A 12,299-nucleotide genomic window follows, 5' to 3' on the forward strand; every position below is an offset into this window, starting at 1 on the left:
ACTTGTATATACATATGCATACATACACACATATACATGTATCTACATATGTATACATAGTGTGTGTGTGTGTGTGTGTGTGTGTTTGTAAAGCCATAATGTAAAATTCACTTCTTTTGTGGTAGAAAAATTTCGAAAAACACTACATTATATTTGGATTTTAGGATTTGGTTTTTATTTCTAACAGGATGTATTCACAATATGCTACTCATAATGTCTTACCCAATCAGTCCCCTTTGTGATCACTGCCATCAAATTCTAGGGTGACTAGGCAACATTGGAGTAGGGCAGTCTGTGAGCATAAAACACAATGTAAGTGTTTCAGTGAAAAGGATCATATATTTATTTTTGGTGCTCTACTTTCCTATGACAATATTCTAAATAAAGTAGACCGTCAATAAATAAAGTTTTATTTTATTTCAGGAAGTAGTATAATAACAGGTGAAACACCACTCTGATGCCTTCAGAACCATGTCCTACCACCTGCAGAAAAACTTATATGCTGGCTTAACAGATTTTGAAAAAAACAATCCTCATTTTAATTTTCATTTTCTCTTCTAGAAGGGTTAATAATTGGTAGACCAGGGATATAACCCAAAATAGTGCCTGTAGATATCAGATATTTTTTTGAGACAGGTTCTCACTCTGTCTCCGAGGCTGGAGTACAGTGGTGTGATCATGGCTTACTGCAGCCTTGACCTCCCTGGGCTCAGGTGATACTCCCACCTCAGCCTCCCACATAGTTGAGACCACAGGCATGCACCACCACACCTGGCTAATTTTTTTCTATTTTTTTGTAGAGACTGGGTTTCATCGTGTTGCCCACACTGGTCTCAAACACTTGAGCTCATGCAATCCACAGGCCTCGTCCTCCCAAAGTGTTGGGATTACAGGCATAAGCCGTCATGTGCAGCCTAGATATCAGATTTTAACAGGATAGAGAAATGTGACCCAGATGATAGTATACATAACTAAAATAAAGGATGTAATGACTACATTCGAATGACTAGAATGTGAATGACTAAAACAACAAAAAAATGCTATTTAATGGGATAATGTCAACTTGAAATGGAGTAATGTTAACCTAAAAGGAGATCTCCAGCGACATGCCAGTATGAATGAATATAAATAGCAAGTTGGTAGATACCACAAATCTGGGTTGGGGGGTGATGGTTTGGCTTTGTGTCCCCACCCAAATATCATCTAGAATTGTAATCCCCACATGTCAAGGAGGGGTCCTGGTGGGAGGTCATTGGATAAAGGGGGCAGTTCCCCATGCTGTTCTTGTGACAGTAAAGGAGTTCTCATGAGATCTGATGTGTTTTAAAAGTAGCAGTTTCCCCTGTATCCTCTCTCTTTTCTGCTGCCATGTAAGATGTGCTTTGCTTCCCCTTCACCTTCCTCCATGGTTGTAAGTCTCCTGATGCCTCCCCAGCCATATGGAACTGTGGGTCAATTAAACTTCCTTTCTTTATAAATTACCCAGTCTCAGGTAGTATTGTTATAGCAGTGTGAATACAGACTAATACTGGGAGAAAATGTTTTAAATGATACAATCAGAATCCCTATGAATTATCACAGACTGGTAAATGACAAGTGAAATTTAACAAGATAAATTATAATAGGGATAAGTATAAGGTCTGGTATTTGGATCCAAAAAGCCAACTATACAAATACAGCAAGTGAAAGACATGACTTAGCAACAATGCATATGTTTAAAAAAGGAAAAAAGAAAAAGTGAAAAAAAGAAAAGAAAAAGACTTGAATATTTTAGCTTAAAATGAATTCAAAATGAGTCCACACTTAAAATTTGAATTATAATTAGGTTATAATTAATACTGGGTTATAGTTTATGTTAATTACAACTATAGTATTTTAAATAAAGGAGCTGACAATCTTTCACAGACCATAACTGAGTATAGTACTCAGTTCTGTGAGCCTTAACTTAGAAGTTTGTTTACATGAAAGCAGTCAACTGGTGAAAGAATTTGAAACCATTTTATATGAAGAACTGGTAAAGGAACTAGAAATGTTCAATCTGAAAAAGAGGAGCTAATGGATGAATACTTAAATTCCTTATGTTAAACTCCCAAAGAAGAAATTGGAGCTGTTGGGTGCAAGTTGCCACATGTCAGCTTTCACCTTGGTGAAGGTTACCAAATATAGGGAAAAGTTTTGCTGTCTCTGGAGGTTGTAAGTTCTTGGGTAAAAAGAAAGGGTGAAGTATTCACTTGGAATCCAAACAATCACTTTGCACGAATGTCGCAAATTGGATTAAAGTGTCGGAATGTTTTACTGTACAATGACCTTCAAGATCCTTTTCAACCTTCAAAGTAAATAATTTTAAAAATAATTACTGTATATACTATACATCGTTTTGTGACTTTAGGATTGTCCTTAAATTTTTTTTAAGGGAGAATGTGAAAACTCCACAGGATTACAAATCCTTACATTAAACATTTTAAATTATATATATTAGTTGGCACTGTTTTGGCATCAAGCAAACTTAAAACTCATAGTAGTATAAATGTGTATTTTAAAGGAATAAGTATAACAAACCCCAAGATAAACGTCAAGTACTCACATCAATACTAATATGTCTCTGATCCCTAAGAGATTTAAAGGGACAAAATTCAGTATGAGTATTTTCAAAATATCTGTAGAGTTTTTTTCACACGTATACAAAACTAAAGGTATGGCAGATTATTTTTTCACTTTTTATTTTGGTTTTGGCTAAATGCAACCTGAATCCTCAACTTCAGACTGATCTACTGGGAGCAAATTTGAGATGGCTGCAGATATCCAGATGTTCTATTTGTTTGGTGGCTGGCAAACAGCCCTTTTACTTCAAATACTGCCCACTTTGGCAGACTGGTTTGTTGATTACAAAGAAAAATCCCATTAGGACCACCCCTAATAAGATGATGGTCTTTAGATTATACATCATTAAAACAACAAAAACAATATGTAAATCACCAAAAAGTTGAATTACCAAAGCACTGCTGAATTTTTGTCATTTATTTACAAATTCCCCTGTGAACAGGCTCTTTCTTGTCATTTGTTTGCTTTGGCAGGCCACTTATCAAAACAGAGAGTCTAAAAAAGCATCCCAAATAAAATGACTGGTTCCACTAATCACGTCCTCAACAGTATTGTTCATTCTTACATTTCTAACCACCTTTATCACTGCTTCTGGGAAAGCGACTATATAGTATCTAGGCAGTAAGGGATCCTTTAATGTATCATAGCACAGTTTGGCACACCAAACCCTAGCGTAACATCCAATCATCATGAAACATTAATCTTTAAAATATTAGGTCGTCAGAATAAAATGTTTATCCACAATGGTGTACATACAGATGCATGAATTAATGATTTCCAGAAGCTATGTGTTTGGTGCAGTTTAAAAGTCACAGCTATAAATATCAAAAGGCAACAGAAAATGGTAGCAATAAGTGAACACAAATGCCCCAATATATTGCTTTTATTTTGGTAATTTCATGCACATTTGCGTTTAAATAATTTTTTTAAGGTAAAAAGAGATAATCTGGCCAGGCGCGGTGGCTCACCCCTATAATCCCAGCACTTCAGGAGGCCGAGATGGGTGGATCACGAGGTCAGGATATCGAGGCCATCCTGGCTAACACGGTGAAACCTCGTCTCTACTAAAAATACAAAAAAATTCGCAGGGCATGGTGGCGGGCGCCTGTAGTCCCAGCTACTCAGGAGGCTGAGGCAGGAGAATGGTGTGAACCCGGGAGGCGGAGCTTGAAGTGAGCCGAGATCGCCTCACTGCACTCCAGCCTGGGTGAGGGAGCGAGACTCTGCCTCAAAAAATAATAATAATAATAATAATAATAATAATGATCCTGCAACATCATATGTTGTCTGTTATGCTATAGAAGACAATCATATTTTCAAATATTCCTTCAGTCACTTTCTCATCATTATTAGTGGACAGTATTAGTTCTATTTTGATCATATAATGTATCACAGAATATCACAAGTGCAAACAAGGATGAAGAGAAAATGAATGTTATGTGCATTTGTAAAATGCCACAGCAACTATTCATTCGTTTACTTGGTCACCTTTTCTCTGGCCAGGAGAAGCTAGGGCCTTAAGCTTCACAGAAAAGTTGGTCTGTCTTCCATTTTACACATATGAGAGACCCTATGCACACACAGGCACATGTAAACACATTCATAAATTATTTTAATCAAACATAAAGCATTTAACCTGTAAAAGCAAACTGTAGGAAAAACAAAAGGTGAATTACTCATTTCAATCTGGGAAAGAATGTCATATCTTTCTTTGAAAAGTGAGGAATATAACAAAGGGCCATAGAGTGAGTTTTTTTCGAAATAAAAATATGCTTGTGGGTTCTTTAAATATTATCTTAGCTCAAAGTAGCTCTATAAAGCATTCAAGTATTCCTAGGGGTGGAATATGATAATATGTGAATTCTTTAACAGTGTTTTAGCTGGTCATGTAATTCGTTATTATGATGAGGAAATTAAATCAACATATTCATGCTGTTTTTCTTATAAAGACAAAAGGATGCCCAGTTTGAATCATTGTCAAGTTGTCATTTTTGAGGAGAAATCGCATTACATAATCTTCACTTTCAGTGCTCAAAATCAATCTTTTACTTATAACAAATTAGGGGAGAAGTGGCTTTTCTCAGTTGAGACTTGTTTCTACATGTCCAAATATTGAGCTATTCAGGGTCATGATAAACTCCACGAAAAAGAGCTGAAGGCCTTAGACGCATGTAAGACCTTTATGTACATGGTTTTCAAGAATCAGCTTATTTAATTTAAAGTTCTGTTTCTGTGTCTCTGATAAGAGGTTAGGAGAGATTTCTGTATTTTGTAATAATCTTTATAATTTGTTTTAAGTCCTTTAGTTACTTTTCCTATGAAATCTGTGATCAATTTAATTCTGCAGTGAAAAATGTTAGGGTATGTGGGTCACTGAACACAGGATGTGACCTGCAGTCGACACAAAGTAAGTTAAGAACTCAATGCCCCTATCAAAATGAGTACAGAACATTCATACGTGTATGAATATCTTTCTCACATCGCATGACTCTCACACTGCTCTTCTGCCTCTCACTTCCACCTTTTATATGCCTTATGATGACATTGCACCAACACAGATTATCCAGGATAATCTCCCTATTTTAAGGTTAGTTGATTAGCAATCTTAATTCTTCTTTGCCATGTGAAATAACATATTCATGTTTTCTAGGGATTAGGACACGTACATCTTCAGTGACCATTATTCTGCCTACCACACCTGCCAATAACTACATGGGTGAGCTTGGAAATGGATCCTTTCACAGTGGTGACTTCAGATGAGCTCCCAGCACTGGCTTACGACTTTAGTGCAGCTTTGTGAGAGACCCTAAAGCAGAGGTCCCAGCTGAGCTGTACCCAGATTCCTGACCCACAGAAACTATGAGATAATAAATGTGCATTACTTTAACTGCTAAATTCTGGTAATTTGTTACACAGCAATAGATAACCAATACAGTACTTAAAGCTAAATTATTGTTTTTATTTGCACATTTTACCTAGGTTTTATTTTTGCATCCATTTAATTAAAAATAAATGTACCTTATTGATTTCAGGTTGTGGAAATTACAGGTTACATTTAAGTTATTCAAACCAATAGTTGGAATGATCAATTACCATAGTGTTTATAATGAAAAGCTCCAATGTACTACCCTCACATAGTAATTATATGAAATCAACAATAAGAATCACTCTTATTTTAGCTTCAGACTGATCCTCAGAATATGATTACAGCGTAGGAAGATGATCAGTCAGAAAAAAAGGCATGGTAACCTAGCCACACAACAATGCTTATAATTATAAAGAAATTATAGTGCATTCAACAGAAATTTTAGCTGCTGGAATCAAATTAATGTGTTGCTACATTCTCACTTCCTCCAAAATCAAGGACGTTTTCTCTTCTTTATAAAACAGGGAGCACCAAGAGATGAAATTACCATAAAAACTAAAAAGCTGATTTATCTTGCAGTGCTTTTTGGTATATTCAATGGGTGATATGTATACCTACTGATCTGTAACTGACTCACTTAATTGGTTAAACCATGGAAATAATGATGGAGTTAATTGCCCTAGATAGAACAGAAACTCAAGACTCTTTAGCACTATGTTCCTCTCTGCCAAATGAATACTGTTTTTTTAAATTAATCATGGATATTAACAAGCTTTGCCATTCACTAGTGAGAAGCTATAAATTTGTATATGTCCCTATGTATGTATTTTTTGTTAACTATTCAGAGAGACTGCCTGTTTAATGCCAATCAGTTGGGTTTCACTGTTACTTCCGAGTAATGAAGAATAATCATACAAATGGTTTTATAAATTGAAACTAGTACATGCTAAGCATGTTTTCTTATATGAATTAACATCCCTATTCAGTAGGTATAATTATTCCCATTTTATAGATGGGGAAATTGAGGCAGAGAAAGAATAAGCAACTTGCTTAATATCACATAGCTAGCAATTGCCGGTGCTAGGATTCAAATTCTGTTTATCCCCTATACTACACAAGAGTTCCAAGAGTTTTAATAGTCTCAATTGTTCTAAAATTCAGATGTCTAAGTAGAAAAACTATATTTATTAGTGTTATGGATTGAATTGTGTCCCCCCCCCCAAAAAAATTCATATGTTGAATATCTAAACTCCAGTACTTCTGAATGTGACCTTATTTAATTAGTTAAAATGAGCTCACTAGGGAGGCCCCTAATCCAATATGATTGCTCTTTTTATAAACAGCAGAAATTTGGACAAAGGCAGACACACACAGAGAGGATACAATGTGAAGAGACACAGGGACAAGACAGCTATCCACATGCCCAGGAGAAAGACCTAGAACAGATTATTGCCCCATAGCCCTCAGAAAGAACCAACCCTGCCAATATCTTTCTTTCGGGCTTCTAGCCTTCAGAACTGTGAGGCTAAATTTCTGTTGTTTAAGCCATCCAGTCTGTGGTACTTTGTTAAGGTAGCCTAGCAAACTAATATGACGAGTATTACTTTCTTCTAGATGGTAATAGAAATAGGGGAATTTCTCTGAGAAGACTCTTATCTGACTGTCAAATGCTGAGCCTGCATTGTTTTCTAGTGAATTTTTAAGTTTTATTTCAGTTGGTGGTTTCATGAATTACTGTATCGAAGCACATGAGGCAGTGGTTCAAGTAAGCAACCTCCAGTTACCAAGTCAAGGTGGTCGAATCCTATGGATGGGAGTACGGGATCACAGCCACCGGGGCGCGGGCTGACAAGAGGAGCTGGCCTGAACTTCCGGACCTTTGGGCCTTCCAGGAGAGTTGGATCCCAGCCACACCAGGAGCTGAAGCCATAGCCTCAAAGCCTGAGAAGAGTGTGGCATCGTCTGTCTTTATCACCATGGCACCCCCGCACCGTGATGTAGCTGTGGTTGACGAAGGGAGGCAGATGGTTTGTGAGGCCTGGTGTGGCCTCCCCTGGGAGGCTCCTGTTCCCATGAAGGCACCCAGAGCTGGTTTACAAGGGAAGCCCAGCCCCTGGGCACCCCCTGGCAGGGCTGCAGTCACAGTGCCAGCTGCACCTCTGCAGCTCTCCAATAAAGGATGCTCACTCCCTCCTCCTGACCTGGACCTCGTCCCACCCCCACCACCGCCCCCTCTGGTGCTCCTGCCTTCTGAAGAAGAGACTCCTGTTCCAATGGGGGCCTCACTCATTGCAGACTTAGAGCAACTGCACCTGCCCCTGCCCCCACTCCGACCCCAGGCCCCGGCAGAAGGACCTTCACTCCAGCCTGGACACCGTCCCCTCAGGCCTGGGGAGGAAGAGCTTTCGCCTCCCCCAGCAGAGCCTGTTGAGAGATAGTCGTCCACAGACATCTGTGCCTTCTGCCACAAAATGTGTCCCCCTAGGAGCTGACTGTGGAGGCCATGAAGAGGCCGTACCATGCCCAGTGCTTCACGTGGCACACCTGCTTCCGCCAGCTGGCTGGGCAGAACTTCTACCAGGATGGGCGACCCCTCTGCGAACCCTGCTACCAGGACACGCTGGAGAAGTGCGACAAGTGTGGCGAGACGGTCTGGGAGCACATCATCAGGGCCCTGGGCCAGGCCTTCCACCCCTCCTGCTTCATGTGTGTGACCTGCGCCCGGTGCATCGAAGATGAGAGCTTTGCCCTGGGCAGCCAAAACGAGGTGTACTGCCTGGACGACTTCTATAAGAGATTTGCCCCCGTATGCAGCATCTGTGAGAATCCCATTATTCCTTGGGATGGGAAAGATGCCTTCAAAATCAAGTGCATGGGAACAAACTTCCATGAAAATTGCTACAGGTGTGAGGACTGTAGGATCCTCCTGTCTGTGGAGTCCAGGGACAAAGGCTGCTACCCCCTGGACAACCGTCTCTTCTGCAAGCAGTGCCACATGAAACAGAGTGCTGCTGGGTGCTGCTGAGAGCGCCACTGGGTGTTGGGCAGTGAGGGGACCACTAGCCCTGGCTGGGGCCCATTCCTGACTTGGTTTCCCTTCCTGATCTGCTCTTGCACTCTTTCCTTCTGAGCTTCCATGGGGACCAGCCTGTCCAGGACACAGCGGGGCTGAGTGCCCCCAGAACTTCCACTCTACCCTCTGGGCACCAGAAGTCTCCTGGACCATGAGTGTCAACCCCAGAATTCCCTGCTGGTCCCACCCCTCTTCCAGGCGGAAGGTCGGGGGAGTCTAGCCAGGGGAACTTAGACCCCTAGTATTGACTGTAGCTGTCTGGTAGGGGTGCCAGGAACAGTCCGGCTTGCAGGGTTGAGCCATTTGAGGAAAAACTCCAAGATCCCTTAAAAAGTGCTTTTTAGGCTGTCCACGGTGGCTCTTACCTGTAATCCCAGCACTTTGGGAGTCCGAGGCGGGCGGAGAAGCTTTTTCCACATTCAACCCTGCCAACCGATGTCCCACAGGACATGTCCTTATTCGAGCTGCTTCTTTTGATTCTGCTTTTATATTAAAGGGTAGAAATGGAAATGGGAGTGTGAAGGCAATGCTGCTCCTGCCTAGGCTCCACTAGCGGGGTATGAAGAAGTGAAGGAATGGGTGAGCAGTAAGAGGAAATATTGCTTCTCTTGTTCTGAGGCCTTCAAAGATTCTAATAGGCCTCTTCCCACTTCCCCTGCATTCCCTTGCTCAGAGCAATACCCATGTTCCTCATCTATCACCACCACCTCCATAAGTACTTGCAAGGCCGTGACACCAGGCCCACTCCGACCATCACTACTGGCAGCACCTGGAATCCTTCCCCTCTTCCTCCACCACTACAATTTCTACTCTTCCTCCTCTATCATACCAGCTCTAAATTTAGACCCAGTAGGAAAAAAAAGACCTGGACATACCCATATTTCCAAACATACAGGGGCCATTAGGATATACAAAATATTATAACATCTGTCCCTCTCCCCAGCAAAAGTTAAGGTGTTTGCTCCCCGACAACCCCCTTCTTTTCTTGTACTCTTGTCCCAGGTAAACCAAGTCCTTACTGTTTGTCACATCTCCGAGAAAAAATTCTGGTATGGTAAGATTATTTTTGTTGCTCACCCCTTATCTCACCATACTCATTCCAAGAAGATGTCCAGACCTTTCCCCTGCCTTATCTTAGGGGAGGTTTATGCTTTCAGCCTGTATTTGGTTTTCTTTAATCCTGGACATCTTGACAGAATTATGCTGACAGAAGAGTGACTTAGAAAACAGAAAGAAAAGGAGATTTCTGCTCATGATACCTAAGCACCCCTTACTCTATGCAAAGACCCCAGAAAAAAGGCAGGGACCCACAGGAGAATGGCTACATGGTGCACGTAAGGAGGCTGGACCCTAGGCATCAAGGCTTCCACCATCAGCAGACATTTCCATCTCCCACTGGCCCCAGAGCAGCAGAAATGCCCACCTTCAAGGTACTATGTGGACTTAGACAATGAGTGTAGGGGGAACTCATTGTCTAAGTCCACACAGTACCTTGCCCCCATTCTTGGGTAACTCCTTAGAAGAGGAGGGGCCCTCCAATAGTGAATGAGATTGAACTTTTCTTCACTTCAGTGGGATGAAGGGCAGATGCAGATTTAAGCTGCCACCTCTGAGCAAACCTGCCCTGAGATACACACTACACAGAAGGCACAACAGTCAAATGAACATTCTTTATTACTAGTTAGGACCAGAAAGTCCCTGACAAACATTGATTTTGGTGAGCTGGGTGGGATTTCATTGGGAAACTCAAGGACATCTTCAGCTTGGACTGAAGGCAGATCTAACCAACCACCCCTGGGTTCCACCCTGGCTCCTTCCTTGCCTTGCAGCAGTTGCCTTGGGCAAGCCTGCAGAGAACACACCAAAGAGGGAGAGGAGGGGGTCCTGGGGTGTTCCCAAGAGTGCTTGCCCCAGTCTAACTCTATTTTTAACTCAAGAGAAACACCATCCATAACCTGGTACCCCCAATGTTTGTCCTTGGAATCCATTTTGTTCTTCATCCACTGTTGACTGTAAAGGGACTTGGGATGGGGGCAGCCTGAGGCTGAAAGCTAGCGTGTGTAGTCAACACTCCCCAAAGCACTGTTTTTCTTCAAGACACCCCAGGTCTTTCAGGCAGGCTGGTAGGCAACCAGGAAAATAACTATCCCTCTCAAAGGAAGAAGTCAGCAGAGGAAATCAGAAAAGCTCTCCCTGCATTTCCGTGAGGACACTTTCCCAAACTTTGTCACTGCTCATTTATCTCACCTGAGACCAATGAGACGAGCAGTTTGGTTACTCAAGACCTTTCGTAAGGGCTGGACATGGTGGCTCACAGCCACTTGGGAGGTTGAAGCAGAGGATCACTTGAGCCTAGGAGTTTGAGGCTGCAGTGAGCTATGATGATCATGCCACTGCTCTCCAGCCTGGGCGACAAAATGAGACCTCATCTCTCAAAAAAAATAAAAAACAAAAACAAAACAAAAAACATTTCATGAGTCTCTTTTGCATTGGCCCCAGAACCACAGAAATGGATCTGGATGTTACTTCAATTGGTTTTATCCAAGGTCACGCTATATGCAAGGCAAAGAAGACATCCCTGATCTAATTTGTATGCCAAATTATGCTCTTTCCTATCTTCTAACAAAACTCATAATAAAAGATTATGCTGTGTGTACCAGATAATAACATATAAGTCTAGCTCCCAAAATGTACTAGACAATAACTATTTCTTTAATGAATTAAATTAAATTAATTAAAGTTGCTATCACCTACAGAATTTAACACTACAACCCCCTAAACTCTTTTCCTAAACTTTCATTTAATGAATTAAGTGAAATTCATCAAAGTTGCTATCATCTATAGAATTTAACACTACAACTCCCCAAACTTTTCTAAGTTAATTCCCATACCAATGAAAAAATTCAGCTCTACAAAAACGATTTTTTTCTTCCTTTTTCCCTTAACGAGTGTCAAATTATCTCTTCTTCCCTGACTTCCTTTCACCCTTCTTGGCTGCAGCCAGTTGGGGTCTCAGTGAGGTGTGGGTCCATCAGAATTGAGGTGTTACTTCTTTTGGCTTTGGCAGATCTTCTAATGTCACAGGTTCAGCTTCTTCAGAAACAAGCAACTTTGGTGGGGCTAAGACACAAAAACAGGACTTCACCTGTAAAACTAATACAACAAAAAGAAGCAAAAATCAACACTGCAGGAGTTTCAAAAGGAATGACAGCACTTGCAAGGAAAAGCGGTGTTTCTAAAATACAACACAGCCTGTAACTCTAAAATCACATGGCTGCTCCCAGCCAAATACATAGCATTTTCAGGAAAAGGAGGTTAAGGAAAAAAAAAAAAAAAACAGAAAATGGTTGATTTAAAATAGGCTTTATAACTTCAGCTTCTCCAGGGTGTCAATTAGTATCAGCCAACCAGAATCTACCACCTGAAAAAGTTGACTGCAATTAGGAGAAATCCCCTAATTAAAGACTGAATGTTATACTCAGAAGTAGTCTCTCTTTATTCAAATAAATGAATAAAATAAGAAAATAAATACATACATATTTATATGTATGTATACTCACAATGATAAAAACTACTTAATTTGGGTAATAGAATAATGGATTATTTTATCTAATTTTCTCTACAATTTTGGTTTCAAATTTTCTGTTAAGTAAATCAGTTACTTTTTTTTTTTTTTTTTTTTTATCAGAATGGGGTCCTGGGAAATTGATTTCTCTTTGGAGTGCTTCTATCTTACTTACCTTCCTGAAATCAATGAGT

At 40.6% G+C, this 12,299-nt stretch overlaps 1 protein-coding gene across 1 annotated transcript in view; it reads left to right on the forward strand.

The window, feature by feature from the left end:
* Window positions 1-8,492, forward strand: part of LOC111531544 (filamin-binding LIM protein 1-like) — an 86,072-nt gene extending 77,580 nt beyond the window's left edge. Inside the window, 2 exon segments of the mRNA XM_026451816.1 lie at window positions 7,298-7,936; window positions 7,939-8,492. Coding sequence (XP_026307601.1) covers window positions 7,298-7,936; window positions 7,939-8,492 — 1,193 coding nt within the window.
* The last annotated feature ends 3,807 nt before the right edge of the window (window positions 8,493-12,299 follow it).

The sequence above is a fragment of the Piliocolobus tephrosceles genome, chromosome 12 (assembly GCF_002776525.5).
Source record: "Piliocolobus tephrosceles isolate RC106 chromosome 12, ASM277652v3, whole genome shotgun sequence".
NCBI classification, from domain to species: Eukaryota; Metazoa; Chordata; class Mammalia; order Primates; family Cercopithecidae; genus Piliocolobus; species Piliocolobus tephrosceles.